General features: G+C 43.1%; 2 gene segments (V, D, J or C); one reads left to right on the top strand and one right to left on the bottom strand.

Moving 5' to 3' along the window:
• Window positions 1-27022, top strand: part of LOC123581097 — a 99864-nt gene extending 72842 nt beyond the window's left edge. The window contains 2 exon segments of the V gene segment in view: window positions 22606-22640; window positions 26493-27022. Coding sequence covers window positions 22606-22640; window positions 26493-26824 — 367 coding nt within the window.
• On the bottom strand, window positions 7206-8014 carry LOC123581101. The segment is given in 2 exon segments: window positions 7206-7699; window positions 7904-8014. Coding segments are annotated over 2 exon segments (528 nt in total).
• Window positions 27023-27468: the final 446 nt, after the last annotated feature.

Genomic DNA, 27468 nt, shown 5'->3' with positions numbered 1-27468 from the left:
TCCGATTCTGTGTCTCCCTCTCTCTCTGACCCTCCCCCGTTCATGCTCTGTCTCTCTCTGTCTCAAAAATAAATAAACTTAAAAAAAATTTTTTTTAAATAAAAAAAAAGAAAAAGAAACCAGACATAATATTATAAGAAATTCGTTAGTCTGGACATTTTGTAACATCGTAATTTTCTGTCTAACTCTGTCAGCTACTACAGGAGTTAGGATTTAATCAAGTATTCCAAAAATAATTTCAATATGACATTCATAATAGGAGAAGAAGAAGAGGCATTGGTTTTCATTCATTAATCCTTCATAGGTGAACACACCATTCCAATCAAATAACACAAAAGATCCAGGACCTGTGTTCTGCCTGCCCCCAATCATATTCCTTTAATGGGAAGGATGCTGTGCAGCCAATTACACCCATTTGGATTTAATTACAAATAATTAAAAAAATAATAATAATTTAAAAAAATAATCTACCCCCAAATTAATGCTCTAACACTGTTGGTGGGAATACAAATGGGCACAACCACTATGGAAAACAGTATGGAGTTTCCTCAAAAAAAAATTAAAAATCCAAATAGTATATGGTCCAATAATTCCACAAATAAGTTCTATTTATTCCAAAGAAACAAAAACTAATTTTAAAAGATATATACACCCCTATGTTTACTGCAGCATTATTTACGATAGCCAAGATAGGTAAAAAAACTAAATGTCCATTGATAGATGAATGGATAAGGAAGATGTAGTGTGTGTGTGTGTGTGTGTGTGTGTGTGTGTGTGTGTGTGTGTATGCAGCTTTCATGCTCTAGCCAGCAGGAGCCCAAAGACACCGAAAGCATCATGGCCACAGTAAGTTTGCCCAACATTTCTCCATGTGCCCCTTCTCACCTGGAACCCAGAACTGCAGGATGAAGATCAGGGGAGCCCCGGACCCCGTCTCTGACAACTGGACTAGAGGCTGCTCCTCAAGGGCCCTGACCAGCTCTGCCTTTAAGGATGTCAAGAGCAGCCTGGAGCTTTGTCTACTGACACAACATGCAAATCAGCTCAGAAGACCTTGAGGTTGTGCTCAAGGGGGACACCTGCTCTCATAGCACCCTGTGGGACTTGGGGTCACCAGAAATTTCCAAGTGGAGCTCAAGCATGTCCCAAGGGACTCTGTGACCAGTTTCCTGAATCTCTGTCTTCTAGTCTGTCTGAGAAACCCTGTGTGGGAGTGACCTGGGGCTGTCTTAATGTTAGGATAGAAGTTGTTTCTCTTAATCCCTAAATTAAAACTTCATATAAGCACAATGATGTATTTCAAGTTGTGATTATTATCAGGAAGAGGAAGCTGTGGGATTATAAAAGATGGAAACAGGGGGCCTTGTTCAGATGGGGAGGGGAAGTCCGCTCCACTGAGTAGGTGGCCTTGAAACCAAGTCCTGAAATGTCATGAGGACCTGGAAAGGGTGGGAGGGGTGAGCATGGAAGCTTGGTGAAGGCTAGAGACCTACACTAATCAGTGAACTTGCCTCCGTTGGGTAAGACTGGGACTCTCCAGTTGCTCAGTCCTGAAAACCAATGTCATGTCCCCCACAAGCCCTCACACAGGTGGACGGGTCACTCCTACTCAGAGTGGAGAACAACCAGTCCCCAACTTCCCGTTCACCCTGTATCTAACAATAATGTGTCATGTACAGGCACTGGGACCAAGCACAGAAGAAAAACCCATGTGAACTCAAGCTCACAGGTCAAGAGGACAGGCTCTACCTACCACCTAAACGCTTTCTCTCCCATGGGCTAATTCTTTGTCTTCTGCAAGATGCCCTCCCAAGTACCTTCCCCCAAACAGGAGCGGGCTCAACCACACGTGATTCATCAACTCCCAACCCATAATTCTAGTTGCTTGTCATCTGTCAGGGGTTGGGCCAGGCAAGGGCAGGCAGCCCAGGGGAGGGGCTGGAAGGCAGCAGCACAGGGGCCACCACAAGCCTTGACTCTGGTAAGCTCCACCTCTCTACCTTCATCCTCCGTGGGGATTTGCATCAACCTCGGCCCAAATGCCTCTGCCACAGGTCCGGCCCTGTAGCCAGATGCTGATAAATGGGTCTTTTCCAGGGACAGGGTCTGAGCAGCCTGGGGAGAGTGAGAGGTAGCAAGGTGGTGCCATCATCCCAGACCCTTGGGCCCCTGCTCCTGCATTCCAGGTGAAAGAACGTCCCCAAGTGGAGAGTTCCCTCGGGGCAGGTCCTTGTGCTCCTGAAGAAGAGTGGTTGTTGGTTTTTTGTTTTATTTATTTACTGAGAGAGACCGAGTATGTGCTCAAAAGTGGGAGAGAGGGAGAGTGGGAGAGAGAATGCCTAGCAGGTTCCACGCTGTCAGCACGGAGCCTGACATGGGGCTCGATCTCATGAGCCGGGAGATCATGACCTGAGCCGAGGTCAAGAGTTGGACGCTTAGCCAACTGAGCCACCAGGACTTGATGCTTTAAAACCTTCTCCCAACTCTGAACCGCTGACATGCCCCGTAGCCTCTGTCTCTTCTAAAAGCTCCCTCAGCTTTTGTGCTTCCTCGGCAGACGTCTCAGGAGCTCCTATTGCCCCCTTCATTTGCCACTTCTAGACCTCCTACCTAAAAAGTGAAAACACAGTCTTTCAAATCAATATAGGTAGACTATGTCACCCAGTATCACTCCTTAGTGCACACAAACACCAGGCCCAAAGTCTGTCTTCACTTCTGCGGTGTTTTAGTTCCTGGCTCACAGACCCTGTCACGTGCCTGCTGGTTTCAATACATTCGTGTATGAGCCTTCCATTATCCTGCTCTCTCCGTTGTTTGACTGATTCTCCTCCAACTGGCTCTTCCCCACCCAATCTTGATCACTCACTCTCATGGCCCCACCTCAGACACATCGTTAGAAAACAACGGCAGCTTCTCCATCATTAAAATGTTAAGCATCTCAGGCTTGCCCACTTCTAAGAGCTCTGCAGCTCACTCCGCCTGGCATGGTCATAGCCAATAATTTCTCGCTTTCATTAGACTGAGACCTGACATCTCTAGGAAAACATATGTTGTCTTTCCACGGAAAATTCGGCGTGTCTGTGGTGTACCTGTCCGGGTTATCAGATTCTACCCCTATTCGTTGTCTTTGAGCTATCCTGCAACTCTTTATAAACTGCTGGTAACTGATAGATGCATGATTCTGTCCTGTCTAGTAGTAATTTCATTGACTTCTTACCTCACCTTGGAAAACCAGTTTGCCTCCACTTTTCCTTTGACCCAGTTAGAACATCTTCGTAGTTCCACATTCATCATGTGAGTAAAATAATTTAACATGCATTCATCAATATTGTATCTCCGTGAGAGTCATAATTTTACTGTTCTCTGAAAATTATCTTTTAACATATCTATTGACCTGTCTACATTTTTCTCTATCCCTACGCCCCTCATATTCTCATTTCCCTCTTTACTCAGCTTAAATTCCACGATCCTTCTTTATAACGACTCCCTTATACACAAGAACTTCCTCAGCCTTCCATTCTTTCACTTCGTGCAACAAAATCCCACATGCCTGCTGGAGAAAAACACACAGCAATTCTGACTTCTGCCAACTTCAGATTCATGACCAATCACTTCCTGAGGGCCCTTAATCCTGCCCCACAATCATATCTCATTTCCCTGATCTATTCGGTCTCCACTCTTTCTCTTTCCTTCTTTCTTCAAGTCCTAACAGCTCCTCCCCCATCCTATCTTAAAGCCAAATACCCCATTTCCTATTTCCTAGGTCAAGAGAGGGGATCCGAGGAGAACATCCATGGGCTGCCTGTCCATCTTCTGACCCGCTGGTTTGGGTGTTGCCACACTCCGCCTTTCTTCCCAGCACTGTGGGGAGGCAGACAGCCCTCCCATCTGAGGTCACTCCCTCAGAACCCACATCCCTTGCCTCCTCAACTGAATTGCTTGGCACTTCTCCTTTCCTGAATTGTCAGCGTTCTCCCCTCTCTGGCATCATTCCCATCAGTATGTGAACATTTTTTAAAAAACTCTTTGGGGGGCGCCTAGGTGGCACAGTCGGTTAAGCATCTGACTTCGGCTCAGGTCATGATCTCACAGTTCATGAGTTCGAGCCCCGCGTCGGGCTCTGTGCTGACAGCTTGGAGCCTGGAGCCTGCTTCACATTCTGTGTCTCCCTCTCTCTCTGCCCCTTCCCTGCTCATGCTCTGTCTCTCTCTGTCTCAAAAATAAATAAACATTAAAAAAAAAAAAAACAACCTCTCTGACATTACCTCTCCCTCCAGTTATGGCCTATTTCACTCTTCTCCTTCACCAAAAAGCTCACTGACGGAGCTATCTACAGCCGCCATCCCCAGATGTTCTACCCTCATTCTTGCTCGAGCTTTCTACATTCAAGTTCTTACTTCCACCATCTCATCAAAACTTCTCAAGGTCCCCAGTGACCTCCATATTGCCAAGTCCAATGGCCACATGCCAGTCCTCGTCTCGCTAGACCCATCAGCAGCATTTAACACGCTGATAACACCTTCCTCCTTGATACGCCTTTTGCTCTGGACTCCAGAGCACTGCACCATCTTGCTGGGCCTCTGATCTAGGCAACACTCATGCCATTGCTTATCATATTCCAAGCTCCGGTCCGATTCTCTCCCTGAACTCTAGACTCGTATATCCAATGGATACTTGACAGCTGCACGTGGAGATCTAATACGCATCTCAAACTTAAAATGTCCAACACCAAATTCCTGATCTCCTTCCCCAAATCCACTCTCCCACAGTCTTCTCTATTGGAACAGATGGCAACGCCCTCCTACTAGTACTCAGAGAAAAACTCTGGAGTCACCCTGAGAGCTCTCTTTCTCTCACACTCCCTGTCAAAACATCAGCATATTGTTATCTCTGTCTTCAAAATATACCACTTCTCACCTCCTCCACTGCCACTGCCACAGACCCGAGCTGTCATCCTCTCCAGCTTGGAAGATCTCAATGGCCTCCCAACTGTTATCTTTCCAGTCTTGCCTCCCAGAGAGATCCTGTTAAACTATACCAAAGTATGCCCTGCTCTATTCAAAACTCTCCCACTTACCACATCATTCAAAATAAAAGCCAAATCCTTAGAGGAGCCTACAAAGACCTGTATCAGGTGGCCTCCTTGTGATTTCTTGGATCTCATTTCTACTCCTCTCCCCCTTGTACACTCCACTTTGGCAACATTGGTTTCCTTCTACTTCCCCAACATGCTGATCACATTCCTGCCTTGGAAATGTGCTGTTTCCTCTACTTAGAACCAACTACAACTCTACTGCCTGGAGTATTCCTATGGTTCCTTTCCTCACCACATTGAAACATTGATTAAGTCACACCTCAGTGCAGCCTTCTATGACCATCTATAGTAGATTGACTGCAAATACAGATCCCCCACTCTCTACCCCTCCCTCTACCCATGCTTTTTGCAGTATAACTTTGCAGCTCCTCCTATCAAGAGCTGGGGTCTATTCACCTTCTTCTTCAATAGGATCAACTGTATCGATCTTTAGAACGCATCAGACAGGGAATTGTGTCAGCACTAAGGTTAGGCACCATTTTTTTTTTTTTTAATTTTTTTTTTAACGTTTTTATTTATTTTTGAGACAGAGAGAGACAGAGCATGAAGCAGGGAGGGGCAGAGAGAGAAGGAGACACAGAATCGGAAGCAGGCTCCAGGCCCTGAGCCATCAGCCCAGAGCCCGACGCGGGGCTCGAACTCACGGACCGTGAGATCGTGACCTGAGCTGAAGGTGGACGCTTGACCGACTGCGCCACCCAGGCGCCCCAAAAATGCTACCATTTTAAGTCACTACATTTTAGGGGTGATTTATTACACGAAAATAGCTAACCGATACATCATCTGATTTTAAATTTCTACTCACTCTTACCCCAGCAAGCTTTGATCCCCTTCATTTTTCTTTATAGCACTTCCAAAACAACATAGTAAGTATTCACTGATGCAGGTTATTTATTGTCTGTCTCCCCTGGCTGGGGTGAAAGCAAATATCTCTGCTCTTGATACATAGTAAGCACTCAGAAAACATACCTGGCGGGGGGGGGGGTGGTGCACCTGGGGGGCTCAGTTGGTTAAGTGTCTGACTTCAGCTCAGATCATGATCTCATGGTTCTTGTGTTCGAGCCCCAGGTCGGGTTCCGTGCTGACAGCTCAGAGCCCGGAGCCTGCTTCGGATTCTGTGTCTCCCTCTCTCTCTCTCTGCCCCTCCCCCATTCACACTCTGATTCTCCCCCAAAAACAAACATTAAAAAAAATTTTTTTTTAAAAATAAAACACATCTGGGATGAATTATATGGATTCCTTAATATGGGTACTTTAACAATATTTCTAATCATTATGAGAAGCTGTTCTGTAGGTAAGAGTGTTCAGAGCACCCTGACCAGGTTTGTTGTGGTCTTTTCCTGAACCCATGTATCTCAGAAGGAGGTAAAGAAATCATACTTAAAAGGCTTGGGATTTTTTCTGTCTTTACAATGAAATGGGCATGTCAATTAAACGTTTTCCAAGGGACTCAGGTTCTGCAACACTTAGAGCCATGATTTCCTTCAGTCACAAGGTTCGACCTGAATGCCTAAGGGACGCCTTTAAAGAAAGAGGTGACAAATGACGAGAACAAGGTGCTGAGGAACACTAGCTCATATTTCTAGAGGGACGGGGTGAAAGAATTAGAGAATTGCCTTTGTGAGAGAGAGCACACCTGGAAGAAATGGAGAGGAGAGAGAAGGGAGTTACGGAAGGAGACAGAGCAGAAACAAACGTCAGGGCCATTGCTCAGGAAAGCCGGAAAATAGGGTCCACGGAAGGAAAAAGTGAGAGAGGGATGCTACTACCTTCCACGTAGGAGGTTCTGAATAGGAGAGGTCAACGGTTTAATATTGGGAAGGTCCTGAATTGGAAGGTGATTGCGGGTGAAGAAAGGAGACCGAGAGAATAAGGAAATAAAAGAGAAATGTTCCAGAGTCAAGGAGGCACAGGGAAGAGAGAATTCATCCATCAGGGTGTAAAATCCACCGGACCCTTCCCCAAAGGGTAGAGACAACCTTACTGGGTCAATTATGCCGTCCGTCTGTGGGAAACGCACAGGTTCCTGCGACACAAAAACTCCTGACAGCTTCTCTGAGACATCTTTACGGCATTTGTCTTCACTAATCTCCCACCAAAAGGGATCCAGAAAAAGCCAACCCCCTTAATTTTCCCCTGGGCCCTGAACAACCCTCCAAGGAATAAGTCGGGAGAGGTGGCTTCTCAGGCAGATACAGGAATGTGCATGTTCAGGGCCGAGCAGGGAGGAAGAAGCAGGTGCAGCCAAGCCTCCCTGACCCTCGGCCCCAGGAGAAGAGGTTTGTGTGCGAGGCTGAAGCACTGTGGGAGGAGAGCTAGAATACTGCTGACAGTAGTAACTCGCCACGTCTTCAGCCTGGAGGTTGCTGATGGTGAGGGTGAAATCCGTCCCGGACCCACTGCCACTGAATCGGTCGGAGACTCCAGATGCCCGGGTGGAAGCTGAGTAGATGAGCAGCTTAGGATGCTGCCCTGGTTTCTGCTGGTACCAGGCTAAGTAGCTGCTAACACTCTGACTGGCCCTGCAGTTCATGGTGACCTGCTGACCTGGAGACCCAGCCAGGGAGCCTGGAGACTGCGTCATCGTGATCGCCCCATGGGCACCTGCAAGCACGAGTAGATAATGATGATACATACGCACTTTATCGTGACACTGAAATACGTCGTCTGAAAAGCGTTGTACCTGTCAGTGCATAATTGGGTCTATTTTGGAAATCGCCAGTATTTCTCATTATACCTTAAAAAAGTGTTTTTAACTCTAAACTGATACTACTCCAAAAGGATTGTGGCAAATTTTAAATTTCTCACCTGAGACCCACAGCAACAAGGATATGAGGACCTGCCTCTGGGTCACCATCTTGCTGTCCCTGCCTGCCCGATGCAGCTGAGCTCACATGGCAAAGGCCCCTTTTATCAAACCTGAGCAGCTGGTCTGGGCCTGGAGGGGCCTATGCAAAGCAGCTGGTGAGTAAAGAAGCAAACTGCATGAGCAGTGGGTTATGAAAGTATCCGATGTAAATCTAAAGAGCCAAAAATATCACCAAAAATATAGTTGTAGGACTAGAGACACAGAAGTCAACTTAGAAGCTCTTAGAACAACTTAGAAGTTCTAAAATGACAAACTGCTACAAGATCTAATGATGAGTTTCTATTTTATTTTATTTTTTAAATTTTAATGCTTATTTATTTTTGAGAGAAAGGGAGAGACAGAGTGTGAGCTGGGGAGGGTCAGAGAGAGAGGAAGACACAGAATCCGAAGCAGGCCCCAGGCTCTGAGCTGTCAGCACAGAGCCCGATGTGGGGCTTGAACTAGTGAACCGCAAGATCATGACCTGAGCTGAAGCCAAACGCCAAACCAACTGAGCCACCCAGGCGCCCCGAGCTTCTATTTTAAATTCAAGAATGTTTTTAAATGGGTTGAGTTTCCAGAAATGATGAGCTAGGCTCTTCATAACAATAATCCTGGTAAAATTATAAAATATGCTGGGAAACGAAGGAAGGAAGGAAGGAAGGAAGGAAGGAAGGAAGGAAGGAAGGAGAGAGGGAGGAAGAGAGGAAGGGAGGGAGGGAGGGAGGGAGGGAAGAAGGGAGGCAGGGAGAGAGGGAGGAAGGAAGGGAGGGAGGGAGAAAGGAATGGAAGGCACAAGAAGGAAATGGAGAACTTTGGGCCCAACTTTTTATAAAATCTCTGACCAAAGATATTGGGACTCTAAAGCCATTTTTATACTGCAGATCTGTAAGGATGCCACAAACACCTGAGCTCGGTTTTGGGGCTGTACAAAGGGCCAGAGAGATGGGAAGACAGGATCAGAACTTACTCACTTAAGGAGAAAAGCAGGACCCTAATTTGAGCTAAGGGAAGTCTGAATCCTGAATTTTAGTTATTCTATTTTTTCAATTCAATATTTCCATTTTGCGTTAAATTAGCGAATTAATTAAATCTACGTTCTTTCAAGAAAATTTAGTTCCAGGGGGCCTGGGTGGCTCAGTCAGTTGAGCATCTGACTTTGGCTCAGATCATGATGCTGCAGTTCATGAGTTCCAGCCCCGTATCTGTCTCCAGCCCCACAGTGGGCTTGCTGCTGTCAGCACAGAGCCTGCTTTGGATCCTCTCTCCTCCTCTCTCTCTGCCCCTACCAGGTTCACACTCTCTGTCTCTCTGTCTCTCTGTCTCTGTCTCTCTTTCAAAAATAAACATTGAAAAGGAAAGGAAAGGAAAGGAAAGAAAAGGAAAAAGAGAAAAGAAAAGAAAAGAAAAGAAAAGAAAAGAAAAGAAAAGAAAAGAAAAGAAAAAATTTAGTTCCATCCAATGGTTTGAGAAGTCAGCTCAGGGTTGCCTGTTCCTGGTCCTGCTGTTGATTCTCCAGCAGAGGGAAGAGTGGGGGTGGGGGGTGTGCAATTCCCTTAAGAAACTGAGCGTGCATCCCCAAAAAGACGGCATAGGTTTCTGTGGCTTCAGGTATCCAGCTACTGAAACTCTTCCAATCTTGTCTCTGAGTGCGGCAGATGCCTGGTGCCCACTCCGTGAGGTGGTACGTTGGCTGTTCTGTGGGCATCCACGTGGCCTCTGCACTGCTCCTTGACGTGAGAAATTTCCTAAGACCCAGCTATACTCTGTATCAGGTAGATCCAAGCTGGGGATCCATACCTCACCCTGACAAAGGGTCAATTCTCCCATCATTCAGCCCCCCAATCCGCCCCTAGTGATGGTTGATTTTACGTGTCAACTTAGCTAGGCTATGGTGCCCAGTTGTTTGGTTAATTGCCAGTTTAGATGTGGTCCTGAAGGTAGCTTTTTTTTTTTCAATATATGAAATTTATTGTCAAATTGGTTTCCATACAACACCCAGTGCTCATCCCAAAAGGTGCCCTCCTCAATGCCCATCGCCCACCCTCCCCTCCCTCCCACCCCCCATCAACCCTCAGTTTGTTCTCAGTTTTTAAGAGTCTCTTATGCTTTGGCTATCTCCCACTCTAACCTCTTTTTTTTTTTTTTTCCTTCCCCTCCCCCATGGGTTCCTGTTAAGTTTCTCAGGATCCACATAAGAGTGAAAACATATGGTATCTGTCTTTCTCTGTGTGGCTTATTTCACTTAGCATCACACTCTCCAGTCCCATCCTTGCTACAAAGGGCCATATTTCATTCTTTCTCATTGAAGGTAGCTTTTGGTGTGATTAACATTTAAATTAGTAGACCTTGCATAACACAGATTACTCTCCGTAATGAGGGTGGGGGCCTCATCCAATCAGTTGAAGGCTTTAAGAAGCAAGACTGAAGTTTCCCAAAGGAGAAGTGATAACTGCCTTAAGATGCAACATAGAAACTCAGCCTGAGTTTCCTGCCTACAGATTTCCAACTCAAGGCTGCAAGATCAACACTGACCTGAATTTCCAGGCTGCCAGCCTGCTCTACAGATTCTGGACTCACCAACCCCCACACTCTCAATTCTCAAAATCTCTCTCTCCATGGATATCTTATTGGTTCTGTTTCTCTGGAGAACCCTGACTGATAACATTCTTCACATCCCTCAGGTCCCACCTGTAAGAATGCCAGGCATAGCATTCGTTTCTGCCTCCCCACTGTTCTTTCCATAGACCATTCTTATTCCTTCTCTTACTTTACAAAGCTCTCACGGGGTAGGACTCAACTGCTGGGCTGTATATATGGGAAATCCAGGCAAGACAGTGTGGGACATGTCTGTACTCTCCAATTCTCTCCCCCTGGGGGGAAAAATTTTAAGGGAAAATCCAATTGTATTTCTTTTAAGTTTATTTATTTATTTTGAGAGAGAGCACAAGCCAGGGAGGGGCAGAGAGAGAGAGAGAGAGGGAGGGAGAGGGAGAATACCAAGCAGGCTCCACACTGTCAGTGTAGAGCCTGATGGGGGGCTCAAATGCAGGAATCCTGAGATCATGACCTGAGCCTAAGTCAGATGCTTAACCTACTGAGCCACCCAGGTGCCCCCCAGATGTTCTGGAATTACAAGCTTTATGACTGCTTCTCACACTCGCTGACCACACCTAGTGGCAGAATAAACAAAATGGGTATCTTCTAGGATTCTGAGGACTTACCCTAAAGCTTTCTGAGGAAACATTCCTTCGGTTCTTTTTTTTTTTTTATTTCTTTTAAACCTTCAGAGAAATTTTGCATTCTTTCCCACGATTGGTCCATTTGCATTTTACTATAAAATAGTCTCATCACAAATGTTATACCTCTGAAAATCCCTATCACCCTAGCTTGAGACACAACGCCCAAGAAAGGGCACAGAATCAAATTCTCTCAAGTATACTACAGCCACAAATTAAACAGTCCCCACTGATACTTCTGTTTTTAAAAAAAAAAAAAATTTACTTATTGTTGAGAGACAGAGTGCAAGCAGGGGAGGGGCAGAGAGAGAAGCAGGCTCTGAAGCAGGCTCCAGGCTCTGAACTGTCAGCACAGAGCCTGAAGCGGGGCTCGAACCCACAAACCGTGAGATCATGACCTGAGCCGAATTGGAGGCTTAACTGAATGAGCCACCCAGGTGCCCCCTCCATTGATATTTCTTTATTCACAAGCTAGATCCAGTCTTTACTTCCAATTCTCATATTTTTTATCATGGATTTTTGCATAAATTTTGATTTTTAAATATTGCATTAAAAGATTATTTTATCTGAATTACTGAGCGGTGTGTGTGTGTGTGTGTGTGTGTGTGTATCTCCCTAAGTTTTGTGCCTGAGGTGAGTACGTCTCCTGCCTCACTCTGGTTCTGATCCTGCATAAAGGACTCCAAAGAGCCTGGATGACTTTTAACACCTCAGACTCACACATCTTCACTGTGAAGACAAAATTAGCCTTGTGAATATTGTAATTGATACCTAAAGATGCACACGTTTCCAAGTACAACCAGGGATGAAAGATTCTAGCTGCTAAACTCCCCGCCCTCCAAAGTTCCAGATTCCTGATAGGAAAGAGGACCCCAGGGGCCAGGACCATAACAGAGATGGAATCTGGGGTTGGCCTTGAAGGGCTCCTGGCATCTGGCTCAGCAGTGAGGAGGCTCTGGGTGAGAAAGAACTCAACCCAAAGATCAGAAAGAAGGCCTGGGGAATGGAGCAAAAGGAGAGGGGGCGGAGTAAGAAACGCAGTTAGACAGTAGCCAGGGGTCAGGTCAAGTCACCCTGGAATGACCTGGAAAGTTCATGAAAATCCCGGTGGCCAGTGACCACCCAGACTGGTTCCATCAGAATCTCCAGGGGTGAAAACCAGGCATCAGTAGTTTTTAAAGTTCCCCAAGAGGTTCCAATCACAGAGGCCAAAAACAAGAACCACGGGTGTAGGCCTAGGAGGATGTGACAAGGGGTTTGTAACTGCAATGAGAAACCTTTGAAGAGTTTTAAACAGGGAAATCATTACATCTAGTTTTCCTTTTTTTTTTTTTTTTTAAGGATCACGCTGGTTACAAGAGAGAATCATCCAAAAGGCTTGTTGCTCATCAACCACTTATCTGTAAATTTGCTTCCCCTGTAAGTGGGACTGACCACTGAAAATCAATAGACACTAAGAAATAGAGCTGGAGGTAGAGAAACAGAAAGAGGGGACAGGGGTGGACCAAACGTTTATACAGGGGTAATAAGTTTACAGGGGGTTTTATTTTACTATCCTACCTAAATTCTCAGTAAGACTTATAAATCACTTATTTTAAAAATAATTTAAGATTGCTCTATACCTGCCTTTTTTTTTTTCTCTCTTCAAATATTTCCATGACTTTTTGTCTAAAAACAATAAAATCTGACCTGGCTTGTAATAGTTTTGTTACCCAGAAACCTCAATCATCCCATCCCATTAGACCTATGTAGGTTTGTTGGCTTATACAACACTGCCATCTACTGGCATAACTTCACAACTGCACCCTGACTAGTGTGTGGTGAGTCGCTCTAGGAAATGTGACACTGTTTCTTTTTATTTTCATTTTTAATGTTTACAGCAATGGCCAATCATATACAAAGATAGATCATATACATGTCCACACACGTGCGCGCGCGCGCACACACACACACACACACACACACACACACACACACACATACTGGAGTATTTTGAAGCTGATCCGTTAAGAATTTTCGTACATTGCTCACCGAAAAGGACTTTAAAAAAATTAAGTGCTATGCTACTATGGTATATAATTCTCTAATATTATCTAATTCCCAGTTTTTATTCAAACCACCTTGATCATCTCTACACACTGTTGTTTCAGTAAGTTTGTTTGAATCATGGTCCAGGTCCAGGTAAATGTATGGTTAATTAAGTTTTACCAAAACCTCAAAAAAAAAAAAAAAAAAACCTCTATTTTACAAAGCCTGTCCAGGAAATAGTCAAAGAGTGTGGACCACCATTATTTAGAAATATAAATCATGTCACGGGACGAGGATAGCCTTGAGACCAAAATCTTTACCCCTCCCTCTACCCATGCTTTTTGCAATATAACTTTGCAGCTCTTTCCAGTTTTAAAAACTGTTTGGTATCCTGAGTCCTACAGCAGCTGACATGCTGAAGAAAGACACATACGTTCATGTTGCTCAGGGTCATTTTTCATTCTTTCACTGGATTTCAGAAAGTGCATTAAAAATGTCCCGTCAGACTTGGACCAGATGGCAACTGTGCAGAGAATTTTCCTGGTCTGCAAATATTTTTCCAAGTGCTTCAGGAAATGTAATAGAAGTGCTTTAACTGGGAGGCAAAACATCTGGTTCTTCCCCCATCCCAGTCCTTCCCTACCTGTGTAGCCTTGAGTGAATCACTTCCTCTCTTAGACACCTAGCCTCCTCCTGTTTGTTACCAATGGGGAGAGACACAGTTTGTCTCTGCCAGTTCAAACAGTCCACAAACCTACAAAACCCCTCCAAGGAGGCACCCAGTCTATTTTCTATTCAGTCTAACATGGTTTCTGGGTCTGCTGTCATGAAGACAATCCTGGTTTAAGGCACCACTGTCCAGTTTCCAGGGCTTCAGAAACTACCAAAGACAAACACCAGAGGGGACCATAGCAAACAAAGAGAAAACAACAAGGATTTCCCGTGACTCCTCAACAATACTTGTTCATTTCATTCATTTATTCAATAAATTTGTATTGGGCACCAACTGGAGGCCAGACACTTGTTAGTCACTGAAAGCACAATGGTGAGTAAGAACTCTTATCTATCATCAAAATACCATAATTCACAGACTTTGGGTTCAAAATACATAGAAGGAACAGAGAACTATGGACGTTCCATTTCCTAACTGCATCCCTACATTTTCTAAGAACACACTGACCTCACCTTTTAAGGAATTTCTCCTTTCTGATTGGATACATTTTTTTTTTTTTTTTTTTTTGGAAAGAGAGTGTGAGCGAGGAAGAACAGAGAGAGAGGGAGACAAGAGACAGGGAACCCCAAGCAGGCTCACACTGGCAGCACAGCCCGATGTGGGCTCAGACTCATGAACCATGAGATCGTTAAGATCATGAGATCATGACCTGAGCTGAAACCAAGAGTCAGATGCTTTTGTCTCCCCAGACAAAAATAATTTATCATTTTCATGATATCAGTTTTCTCTAGGTTAACATGCAACTCTTTGAAATCTAGTTTTTAATTAGGTATAATTAGAAATTTTTAAAAACTTCATTTCTCTAGCAAGTCAAATGACCCTGAAAGGACACATAGTGTTAAAGAAACAATTACTCAAGACATTTGTTGAAGAAAGACGTAGGATCATCAAGATAATGTGTAGGAAACACTGCACAGTGGGAAGGAGAGATTGGGCCCCACTCCATCTACAAGGAAAAGTGGGAGTTTATAGCCAAGGAGCAGAGTGGGGGTCAGCGGATGGAAAAATGACTAAGAGAAAACATCCAGTTCAAGGGAGGATCTGGTAAAATCGACCTAATGGGACTCTTGCTGAAGGCGCGCCAGGGTGATCAGACATCGCCTGGGAACAGTGAAGGTGAGGAGCCCATCAGATGTTGATGGTGATCGATTGGGTTTTGGAGTGTTGGTGGGGTTCGGAGCCTACGGCCAATTAAGAATTCTTGAAGACATCTTTTAGTGTAAAAAGATGATTTTGTTAAAGCACGGGGACAGGACCAGTGGGCAGAAAAGAGCTGCACTGGGGTTGTGAAGAGTGACTGCTTATACACAGTGGAGTTGGGGGAGATGAAGTCAAGAGGAAGTTTCTTGAAGGGATTTCCATATGCTGAAGAAGATTCAGGATTACTGGAGGCCTAGCTATTGTCAAGCTAAGTGGTTTTCCTTCTAGCAAAGCATTATCATTAAACCAGTAGGGAGTTCCTGGAGATTAGGCCCTCGGGATGAGATATTTGTAAACTGATGGAGACTCTATCCTTTAACCATTTGTTTTCTGTCCTTTCCTTTGTTGATGGGCAGCCAGGGGCCAGGGTACTTGAGGAATATCACACATATCCTACCTGGGGTGGGAGGTGTGGGGGGGGGGGGGGAGGGTAGGGATGGGGGGGGGTGTTGTAAGCTTGTGCTTTGTCCTCAGCTTGCCTTATGCTCCCTCATCAGTGATCAGATATCAAGGAGGCGGATTCTGGTTAAACTGACTTAACGGTTCTTGCTAAAATTGGACAATGCAAAGATGAACACAGAAACCCAAAATTCAGGGTCCACTTAAGAAGAGAGCTCAGAGGAGCCAGAGTACAGTTTGGTCAAGGAAAGAGTCTTCATTGACAGTCATCTTTGTGCCTCATTTTCAAGTTTTGAATAACTTAACAGCATTTATTACAGTTTATGACTGTTCTGTTTGGACTTAGTCTCTCCATCTTATTTTGTAATTCTATTTATCTAACATTTTTCTCTTGATTTTTTATTTCCTTTTCCTGAATTTTGCCATTCTGGTTTAATTTGCTTTGTCCATTTTTTGGTTCTTCTAGTGGCCTGGAAGATTTTTATCCCATTGCTTTTGAATGCCTGTAACTTTGCCTCTTTTTCTTTCTATCACTATCACCATAGCCTGAAGGGTGGGTGAGTGCAAACTCAATGGGGGCAGCCCAGGTGTTACTCCCATCCCACACACAGGCCCAGTCCCTAATAACTCTGAGGTACGTGTTTTCCACGATTTTCTGAGGGAAAATCAGTACTGGCTACTCAAAGACCCCTTCTATTTTTGCAATGGAATGGAAGATTCTAGATTTCCGTTTCTCCATCAATTGAATCACAAAATGTAAATCTTTGGGATTTTCCACAACTTTTTTTCTGCTAATGGGATCCTGCATGATTCTCCAATCACAAAATAACTTTATTCTCATTTTTATATTCCTTCTGTCATTGCAAGGGGGATTTTGAACAAGTGGTGGACAGGTCCATTATACTCAACTTAAAAGTCCAAATCAGGAGCACCTGTGTGGCTCAGTTGGTTAAGCATCTGACTCTTGTTTTGGCTCAGGTCATGATCTCAAGGTTTGTGAGATTGTCTCAAGATTCGTGAGATTGAGCGCCACCATATTGGGCTCTGCTCTGACAATGCAGAGCCTGCCTGCTTAGGATTCTCTCTCCCCCTTTCCCTCCTCTCCTCCCCAACTCCCTCTCAAAATAAATAAATAAACTTTTTTTTTTTTTAAGTCCAAATTATTCCTTGTTTCAATCTGTTGGGTTTCGGTTTTGCTTTTGTGTGTAAGTGCATTCGTTTTCCTGTAGGCCTGCCCTCTTCCCATCCTTCTGCCCTGTTTGTAACTCTGTGTTATCAGCCAGGATAATCAGGATACTTGGGGTGTTGGGGGGGGTGGCAGTGATGGAGAAAGGAGTAATCTGTGCTTCCTCTTTCACCAACAATAGACTAATAGCCCTAGAATGTGTATGCTGATTAGGGTGGGAGAGAGAGCCAGGACCTGGCCTAGTAACCCCATTTAGAACTCAAAGGAGTCAATTAAGAGAGGATCCAGGTTAAGATGATGGATTAAACACATACATTCCATCACAATACCTGCTTGTTAAAAACAAACAAACAAGGGCACCTGGGTGGCTCAGTCTGTTGGGCTTCTGACAGACTTGGGTTCAGGTCATGATCTCACAGTCCCTGAGTTCAAGCCCCGTGTCAGGCTCTGTGCTGTCAGTTCGGAGCCTGAAGCCTGCTTGCGATTCTGTGTCTCCCTCTCTCTGCCCCTCCCCCACTCACACTGTCTCTCTCTATCAAAAAATGAATAAACATTAAAAAATTTAAAAAAAAACACCCTAAAATACAAAAAAAAAAAGATTTTTAAGAATATTATTTTAAAGAAATAAACCCACAAGAACAGGAAGAATAGGGCAAGAGGCAAAAACAATACAATATTAGGTCAAATGGTAACCAAGACCCACAGAACTGAAAAGAAAAGCTAATGGGAACAGAAAGCAGTGAGAGATCAGAATCCTTCTACATGGGATCAGGATTATACATGTTGAAGGTATAAGGCAGTTTGGGACTGTGGGCAGAAAAGATCCAGAGCCCAGGTCCTTACCCAAGATGAGCAAGACTAGGTAGGGGGTGGAGGGCACTCAGGGCTAGGTCCTGAGCCAGCAGAGAGCAAAGCAGAGTGCCCATGAGGGACCTGAAGATCTGACAGTGGGGAAGAAAACAAGTATGAAGAATCAAGCCTGAAATCATCAATTTCACAACTGCATCCAGAGTTAGCCCAATCAAAGTAGTTGTCCATGGTAGGTTTCTCAGTAGTAGGATAAAAGAGGACACAGGGCTAGGGCTAGATGCCAAGGGGACAAACAAAGGGGGGCAGGGAACTCCAGAGCAGAGTTCAAGGGACTCATCACTTGTGTATAACCAACCAGAAACCACAACACTTGACATGTAAATCTGGGTGGCAAGCCTCTCCAAGGGTAATAAACCCTGCACTGTTACTGCTGTTTTCTTTTTCACTCTAGGAAGTCAGAAAATACCCGCAGCCTTAATGTCATCTACATTTTCCAGAGCAGGTCCAAAATCTTGGGTCATGTTTACGGCACAAGCATGTGCACATGTTAGAACAAAGGATTTTGCTTCTTTCAGCACCTCTTCCTTCAGAGATGAATGGAAACAGATACAGCTCCAAAGGACTAAGGAAGCAGCAATTTCTCAAGTAACCTCCTCTGCCTCCCTTCTTCTCACTATGGGGCCACCTTGCCCCCTAGGAATTCAGGATAGGTGTCAATTTGTGGCACTCTAGCTGGAAGACCACCAATTGATCAAGTTCTAGGCACCAGTGAATGTGGACTCAAGAATTTCATCCTTACCTTATGGGATATCAACTTGAATCAAGTATAAATGATAGCCATTACAATCCTAAGGAGGAGCAAAGCTGATGTAAAAAGAACCACCTATCTTGGACTCCACTGTGATTGATGAGCTAGAAAAAAATATTGAACCACAGACTTCAAGATGGATTATGAGACACAAATATTCCAGAGCCAGGTAAGGAAACCACCATCCTCAAACCTTGCAAAAAGCGAAACTATGCCATAGTGTCCCAGACAAGTTAGCTGATTTACTGTATGTTACCGGTGTGAGTGAAGTGGATGTCTCCAAATAGCCTGGTCAATTACGCCAACTAAAGGGCAAAAGTAGTGTTTCTTGAAATGGTAGATGTGAAAAACATTGATTAGACAGTTTAGCAATAGTTTTCAGGATGACTTACAGGTGGGCATTTGATCTCATTTCACTCTCTTTCCCTTGCTTTCTCTCTCTCTTCCACAAGCAGTTTAGAATTTATTCTAAGAATCTAACTTTGCTGGGGGTCAAATGGGAAACAGCTTCAGTGATGAGTTTGTTGGAATGCTCTCCCCAAATTTTTATTTCCATCACTCTTATACACAAATCCAAGAACCTGTCAGACTAGTGAACTGACAGTGTGCCTTTCCTCAGTAAATCAGTATTATCAAGGTCCATCGTGGGCGTTTTGTAGAATGGTAGATCCTGGCAGAACCTCACAGATGCTTTGAAGACAACCTTTACCTTCAAATGATGAACCATACACATATTAAGGACCTCAACCATTTCTCAGTGATCCGTGTTATGTTACAACATCACAGCAGCCATTCTTATTGATCACGACTATATGGGATCGGTAAAATAGTTTCTGTCACAATAGTTCTTATGATAAGCAAATACTGTAGCAAATACTATATTAGTACAATAATTTAGACGCACTCTTCACAGTAGATCCCAACTTCACATTAGTTCCCAATTTCACATTATTCACTGAGGAACATAATCCCCAGTAGAGCCATATCATCTTTATCATTCCCACGTTCCAGCCCCTACATCACGCCCACATATCCTACATTTGTATCTCCTATACAGAACCAGATTAATTCTTGATTTAAAGATTACAGAAAAACACTAATTGACAAAAAAAACCCCTCATGCACGTGTATATATCATTTAAAATTATATTTATACATTGTACATGAATATTGAGAATCCTAGTAGGCAATGTCAGAGTTTACTTTTTATCAAAATTGCTGCAACCTTATTGTTTCTGAAAACCACGAAATGAATGTATTCACCTAAGTTTTAAAAATCAGATAATCTACAACATACAGAAGGGGGAAAAGGAAGTGTCATTGCTCTCCTCTTCCCAAACAACATACCTCTGTAAGCCCAGGAGATAACTACTGAGTAAAACTTGTTGTATTTCTTTCAGGAATTATCCTGTATTTATATCCATATATATCCATTAAAATGGAATCAATATCACACAAAACATATCATTCCATGGCCTGTATTTTCACAAACACCTTCCTTGTGACTATATAGAAACCGACCTCATCCTCTTATTGGTTGCTTAGTGCACCATTGCAAAGTTCTATCATAATCCATTTAACCAAATTCCTATTGGTGAAAATTTCAGTTATTTTCCATTTCTTCAACTTCTAAACATTTCAATGATCAGTCTTGTATATACATTTGAGCACAGTCATCTACTCATTTCCATCCCTAGGACAGTCTAAGGAGATCCCTTTTCCTTCTCCCACCCCAACGTCATTGGCCATGCATGCTGCTTCCATTGGGTGTTTCTACTCCCAGGGCCAATTAAGTGCATGAGCTCCCAGTGCTGCCACTCACTATTAGGGTGAAGTTACTTAACATCTCTGAACTCAATTTTCCTCATCTATAGAACAGGGATAATATCAGTTTCTTGTTCCTAGATTCTGGGGAATAATTAAATGTGGATGATTCATGTAAAATGTCTGACACTTTGTAAGTGCTCAATAAATGTCAAGTATTATGGCTAGTATTGCTTGTATCTCTGCAGAGAAAAATCACTCTGTCCTCTTTAGGATCTATGTTGACTATGTCCTCAGTCAACTATTTTGCACACTAAATGTCCACTGGCCAGTTTTTCTCATCTGTCTACCTCCATGATTCCTCTCTTTCCTCATCTTCTGGTGAGATCCACTGCTGATTTTGCTATTAAAGACAATAGCAAAGCTCTTGCTGACAGAATCAAGGAAACCTACCCCTACCTTTCAGAATTACAGTTACAATTTCTCTTATGAAACTTATTATTTCTTTAATTTTTTTAACATTTATTTATTTTTGAGAGACAGAGACAGAGTGTGAGAGAGGGAGGGGGAGGGGTAGAGAAAGAAAAAGATACAGAATCTGAAGCAGGCTCCGGGGGCTCCGAGCTGTCAGCACAGAGTCTGATGTGGGGCTGTAAATCATGAAACATGGGATCAGGACCTGAGCCAAAGTTGGACACTTAACTGACTGAGCCAGCCAGGAGCTCCAAATATTTTTTTTTTTTTTTTTTAACGTTTAGTTACTTTTGAGACACAGAGCGCAAGCGGGGGAGGGGCAGAGAGAGAGAGAGGGGGAGACACAGAATCCAAAGCAGGCTCCAGGCTCTGAGCTGCCAGCACAGAGCCCCACGTGGGGCTCAAACCCATGAACTTTGAGATCATGACCTGAGCTAAAGTCAAGATGCTTAACCAACCGAGCCACCCAGGTGTCCCTGAAACATACTATTTCAGTGATTAGTATTAGTCTTTGGTTTATTATAATTTATTAGCTCTGGTTCATTATTGATTTTCAACTCTTCATTGTGGAATGTCTTTTTTTTTTTCATTCATTCATTCTGCAAATGTTTGTTGAACATTTGCCAAGTGAAGGTACTAGACTGGGCCTTCCAAATACAAGACAATGAAACATCAAACAATTTACAATCCAGTAGGGTAGAAAGAATCTGACAGCAGATAAGAACAACTAGGTGTTCTAGATCTGTCTCTGTACTCTGCAAAGCAGAGTCACTTGGCTGGGGGATAATCCAAGAGAAGGTCTCTCTTGAACTGAGTTTTGAAAAAATTCATTGGGCTCTGCACTGACAGTACAGAGCCTGCTTGGAATTCTCTCTCTCCCTCTCTCTCTGCCCCTCCCTCACACTGTCTCTCAAAATGACACACACACACACACACACACACACACTTTGATGGGGTTACCACGGAAACACCATGGCATGGCACGATTCCCAGGCAGCTCCAAAGACATTCTGTACATGGTTCATCTCATTGAACATGGTGGGTACCCCTCTGACAACAGATGATCAACTAAGTAAAGTCTACTTTCTACTCTATTGATCTTTGATCTTTGTTTGGGGCTCAGATGTCCTCTACAGCTTGATGCCAAAATATGTTTCAAAGTAAAACATGGGCCTTGATCTGATCTGATATACATTTAGTCTACCTTTTCTGAAACATCATGGCAAAGGAGAGGTCAAATACGAAGACACTCTTTAATTACCCTTAACTGAGAGAAACTAGAATCCCATAATTATACTGAATGAGGTTTATCATTTGCAAAAGCCCCCTGCCCCAGGAGAAGGTATAAAAGAGTGAAAATTTTAAAACTTATTTGTTTTCTTTGTCATTTCCATTCAGCCTACCTTCAAATAAATACATAGGCAGTCCAGATAGGGTAGATGGCTAAAGAAAGGGATCATCAGCCCGTAGACATAAATATATCCTCTTCCAAGATGTTAGATCTTACCTAAAAAACATTCTCTATCAGGGAAGCCCTGAGGGTTCGACACCTGCTGGAAAACAGAGTAAAGCTTCAGCAGCTGACCCAGGGCCTCTGGTCCCCTTCAGTGAGAAGGGTTTTTGTACATTGACACAATGGGGAGCTATCACTGTGGTGGACGTTTGGCCAAGGAACCAAGCTGGAAATCAAACGTGAGTAAAACCCAAACCTTCCTTCTTCAGTTGTTTGTGTCTTGTGATTCCCGGGTCTATGAGCGATCTGTATAAGCTGACGTTTTGCAACCAGGATCTGACATCCTCTAAGGCAAAGATAAAGTCTATAAACAAACTCAAAAGTGGATTACACATTTTCTGTGAGGAACAGGATTCAGTCATTGGGTGAGAATAACTTGTCTAAGTGATAGTTTCAGAAATCTATGGGGGAGCATAATTATATGTTCTACACAGAGCCTTGCTCAGTTGTCAGGAAAGGAAATTCAGTTTTCGTATAGGAAGGAGATTAGGAGGAACTACTGTGTGTACAATTTCGGCCAGGGGACGAAGCTGGAGATAAAACGTAAGTATTTTTTTCAACTAATTCTTCACTGTTTTTGTCTAATTGGCTTGCTTTTTCTCCCCCCGCCCCGCTGCCTTTTCATGTGTTCTAATTAATTACATGTCAGGGATAAAACAAATCTCATTCCCAGACCAGGTACAGAGGAGGGAAAATCATTCCACTGGAGGCTAGCTGACCGCTGATTTTTAAGATTTCCAAATCAAAATAGGGTCACTGGGGAGAGAGACTACCGTTTCAGGGTGGGTTTTCATAGAGGTGGAGGTTAAGGGAAATCACTGTGGTTCACTTTCGGCCAGGGGACCAAACTGGAGATGAAACGTAAGTACCTTTTTGTTCAATTATGTGTGAGGTTTTCGTCCTGTTGTAATATTTGTTCAAGTTTGTGACATTTTGGTAAAATGAGCCACTCCTGGTGCCCCAAAAGAAAATAGCAGAAAATGAGAAAATAGCCAACTTTTCAGCTAAGCAAACAAATCGTTGAGTTTGTGATGAGAGTAGGCTTTGTGGGGAGAAGGGGAAAGACAGCTGGATTTTTCTCGGAATTGGACTTTCTTATATGATCAGCGTCAGAAGGAGGTTTTTGTTGAGGGCTAAAGTGTCAAAGCCCCAGTGTGGCTCACTTTCGGGCCAGGTACCAAGCTGGAGATCAAACGTGAGTACACTTTTCTAGTCCTTTTTCTGGTAGCGTTGTGAAATTTGGGGGTTTTCGTGTGTGGAGTGTGAGTTGAGGTCGATTCTGAAGAGCACAGGATTCTTCTGAAAATCAGATGAGTAAGGGACTGAAAATCAATTTGTCTCAAGGAAGAGCAAAGAGACAGTTGACATGACATCTAAATTGCCAGATTTTCTCTGTATCCATCAATCTAATGAGCTTAGCAGCAAAAAGAGGTTTTTGCTGAGGGAAAAGTAATCAAGTTAATACAGTGGAACACCTTTGGCCAAGGGACACATGTGGAGATTAAACGTAAGTAATTTTTCTCTGTTGCCTGTTGAAATTTGGGTCTAAATATCAGTGATGGCTTTCAGAGACTGAAGTATGAATTTTGTGCGGACGGGTACATGAGACCATTTCAGATTTGTCATCAATTTCAAAAGTTAAACTCAGCTCCAAAAATGGATTTCTAGACAAAAAGATTAATTTAATCTAAATTTCATTGTTCAAAAGGAAAAAAAAAATTAGTGTAGATGAAAAGGAATCTTTGAAGCTCGAGAGAAAAGTGAACTAATTTTCGCTGAGTTTTACCAGATGTCATAGCGAGTTTTGCTTGTTCTGTGTGATACAGAAATTTATTTCTTAGTCTGTTTTCTCTCCTGATAAATAATTTTATAAGATAACAATTAAAATCCATAGAATGCATGAAAAATTGGTAAGAAGTTAGAAAAGCGTAGTTGTTTGCCATGTAAAACCTGCAGCTTAATTGAGAATCAGCTGCAATGCCATCTTTGGAGCCTAAAACGAGTGATAAACTGTTAATATTCAAAAATTCTACAGAAGTTCTGTATCCTGAGAGCTACCTTCTTTGTAAAAATCCAATTTCTATATTAGACTAAACGTGAGATGATTTCTTATTGTAATGGTGAAAAGATGGTTATCGCGAAAATCTCAGTTTTGAAAACATTCGTTTAAATTAAGTAAAATAAAATAATTGCATGTTTGAATGCCCATGGACTTGTAGAAAAATAGTAAATACTTTAGTGAGTGTGTTCTTTTATTTCCCTCCGTTATTACTTGGCCACTTTATATCGTCAAGGAAGCCATGGCACATCTTGCGTGGTCTATAGACCTCATGGCGGTCTTTTGTCATGACTGAATAACTTTCGTGATCAGGCCACAGCACTCATGTGGCAGTGCGCCTAGCCACTAAAGGCCACGGCCACTCCACGTTCGTTCGCCTGTTCAACTCTACTGTGGCGGCTTTCCCGACACAGTGATACGAATAATGGCACTAACAAAAAAGAATAGAAATGTAGTGGGCACTGAGCTAACCTAGAAGAAACAGGGAGAAGTCTGATTTATTAGAAATTTCAAAAATGAAATTCAGTCATTGTTATATGAAAATGTCCATTAGAGGACTATAAAAAAGTTACAGCTACTTTTGTTTTCAGTGACATGTAATGATTTCAATATCCTCTCATCAAATATATTTAAATAATAAAAGTACAATCCTAAAGAAAGAAATATATATCATTCTTTCCGAGTAAAATCCTTACCAGCAAAAACTGAATTTAAGGCCGTCTGGCCATTCCAGTTTTAGTCAATTAACTTTTATTGAGTTCACATTAAATACCATCAGATAAAAAAATAAATTTGTGACATGTTTTTAATTTTCAAAAAATTAATGGCTTGGGAAGGACTATTTTTCAGTTGTATGAAATATCTAATCATAGACAAATGCCATTAATAAAAACTTGATATAAATATATTTTCCAATACTTTCATTCTGTGGTAGAAAATTCTTAATCTGAGTATTTTAATTCCATACCCTCTAAAATAGTTTTGTAATTTTTTGTTGTTTACTTCAGCTGATTTCAAAAGTGATGCTTATGAAAGATTATTTTTGGTCTGCAACAGTTTTATAGGACTATTTTAGAGCTGTTTTAAAACTCTGAGAACTATTTTAGAACTATTTAAACTATGTAGCTTTTTAAAACTATTTTTGGGCCTTTTAAAAACATTTTTTATAAGTTTAAACTCCATTAAAAGCTAATAAAATGTCTTGTAAGACTTTCCCTATCAATGTGCTAATCGTTTAATATTTGAATGCAGGATGGATATTTTAAAGGCATCAAGGAGTCACCGGGCTAGGAGTATCTTTCTAGAATACTTCCCTTCCTTTTTTTCTAGAATTCACACTATTTTGCGGCCAATGCTATTTTATAAAATTCTCAGAAAAAAATTAGTAATGAAGGTGAAAAGAGAAAAAAAAAATCAAAACATAGAAAGTTCAGTATCTTACTTTGAAATGCTTCGTTAATGGAGGTTAGCTTTATAAAAACCTGTTCACTTATCTGCAGTCTTCTCCCAGCAAAGGATTCTTGATTTGTTATTTTAGCCCTTGCTCTCTGACCAGACAACTTGAATGTCCACAGGGGGGGATTTCCCAGACGCCATCTGGCAGCTGCTCATGGTCAGAACCGAAGCTAGCTAGTTCCTTGTAGGCAGGTGGCCAAAATTACAGTTGACCCCCATTGTCTGGTCTGTTATCGCCCCTTATCATGACAGCTGTCAGACGAGGGCTCAGTCTTCCTTCAAGGCCTTTGTAAGGAGGTGGGAGAGTTGCTAGCCTGATCACAGAAGGGAACAGGGCTGTGCCTCAGCCCAGGCACAGACTCGGGGCTCAAAGTCACTCTATGGGGATGGGGGGGGGGGGGCCTGGCTCTAACACACTCAAAGAAAACCCAGAAAGGAAAAAGCAGCCCGATATTGCTACACAGTTCTGGGAGAGGCACGGAGGAATGATCTCTGTAAGGGGGTCCAAGACCTGTTTGCTCTTCTAAACTTTGAGGGAGTCAGACTAAATAGCCTTTGTTTCTTTGCCTAAAGTACTGGGTGTATGGCAGGGGGCAGGGAACACAGCTGAAGGAAAGAAGGTGAGGTCAGGAAAGCAAAAAAGCCCTTAAAATGGCTGCAAAGAGTTCAAACAAAACAGTGTAAAACTTTCTTAAGAGATAGGGGCTAGAGAAACACTCAAAATCATGGAGATTATAAATCTGCTTCCTGGTGTCCCTCATTGCTACACAGAATAAATTGCTCTGTCTCCCTTACGGGCTCCGGGATCGCCCACAAACAGTATGCCCAAATGGAGAACTTCCCTGTTACTTAACAACCATTCTCTGTGCTTCCTTCCTCAGGGAGTGATGCTCAGCCATCTGTCTTTCTCTTCCAACCATCTCTGGACGAGTTACATACAGGAAGTGCCTCTATCGTGTGCATATTGAATGACTTCTACCCCAAAGAGGTCAATGTCAAGTGGAAAGTGGATGGCGTTGTCCAAAACAAAGGCATCCAGGAGAGTACCACAGAGCAGAACAGCAAGGACAGCACCTACAGCCTCAGCAGCACCCTGACGATGTCCAGTACGGAGTACCAAAGTCATGAAAAGTTCTCCTGCGAGGTCACTCACAAGAGCCTGGCCTCCACCCTCGTCAAGAGCTTCAACAGGAGCGAGTGTCAGAGAGAGTAGCCTAGCAGGCCTCATCACCTGCGCCTCAGTCCCAGACTCTCTGTCTCCCTCCTCAGGCCTCCGGACCTTTCCCCATCGGAGACCCACACCTATTGCAGGCCCTTGTCCCCACCTTACTGCCTCCCCCTCTTTGGCTTTAATCATGCTAATAATATTTGGGGGGAAATGAATAAATAAAGTGAATCTTTGCACCAGTGATTTCCCTCTTCCTCCTCTGTTAATGGTTGGTACAGTTTTGTTTTGTTTTTTTCCAATTACCCGGTTTATCTTCTAAGCAACTAAACCCCCAGTTGCTATAAAATCACCACCACGTATAAAAATCATCATCCCGCATTCTACCTGACCTTCCTGTCCTCTACGAGACACTCCATGAAAGCCATAAGCGACCTGTCTTCATATCCTGCCCACCCCCCAGGGCCATGGTGGAAGAGGCGTGCTTCCTCATTTTCCCCTCCTCAGCAGACCCTCAGAGTCCTTTTAAGGGTGACAGTTATCTACAGTCACATATCTTCTGATCCAGTTGAACTTCCCTAAGAATTTACTCAAAGCAAATTTTTCAAAAGAAAGAAACATCTATAAAGAGTCATTCACTGTGACATTACATAAAATAACAAGACAATGAAAATGATCTAAATGAACATGCA

The sequence above is a fragment of the Leopardus geoffroyi genome, chromosome A3, assembly GCF_018350155.1.
Source record: "Leopardus geoffroyi isolate Oge1 chromosome A3, O.geoffroyi_Oge1_pat1.0, whole genome shotgun sequence".
NCBI classification, from domain to species: domain Eukaryota; kingdom Metazoa; phylum Chordata; class Mammalia; order Carnivora; family Felidae; genus Leopardus; species Leopardus geoffroyi.
The sequence above is the reverse complement of the archived record's forward strand: the minus strand, read 5'-3'. Positions and strand labels throughout refer to the sequence as shown.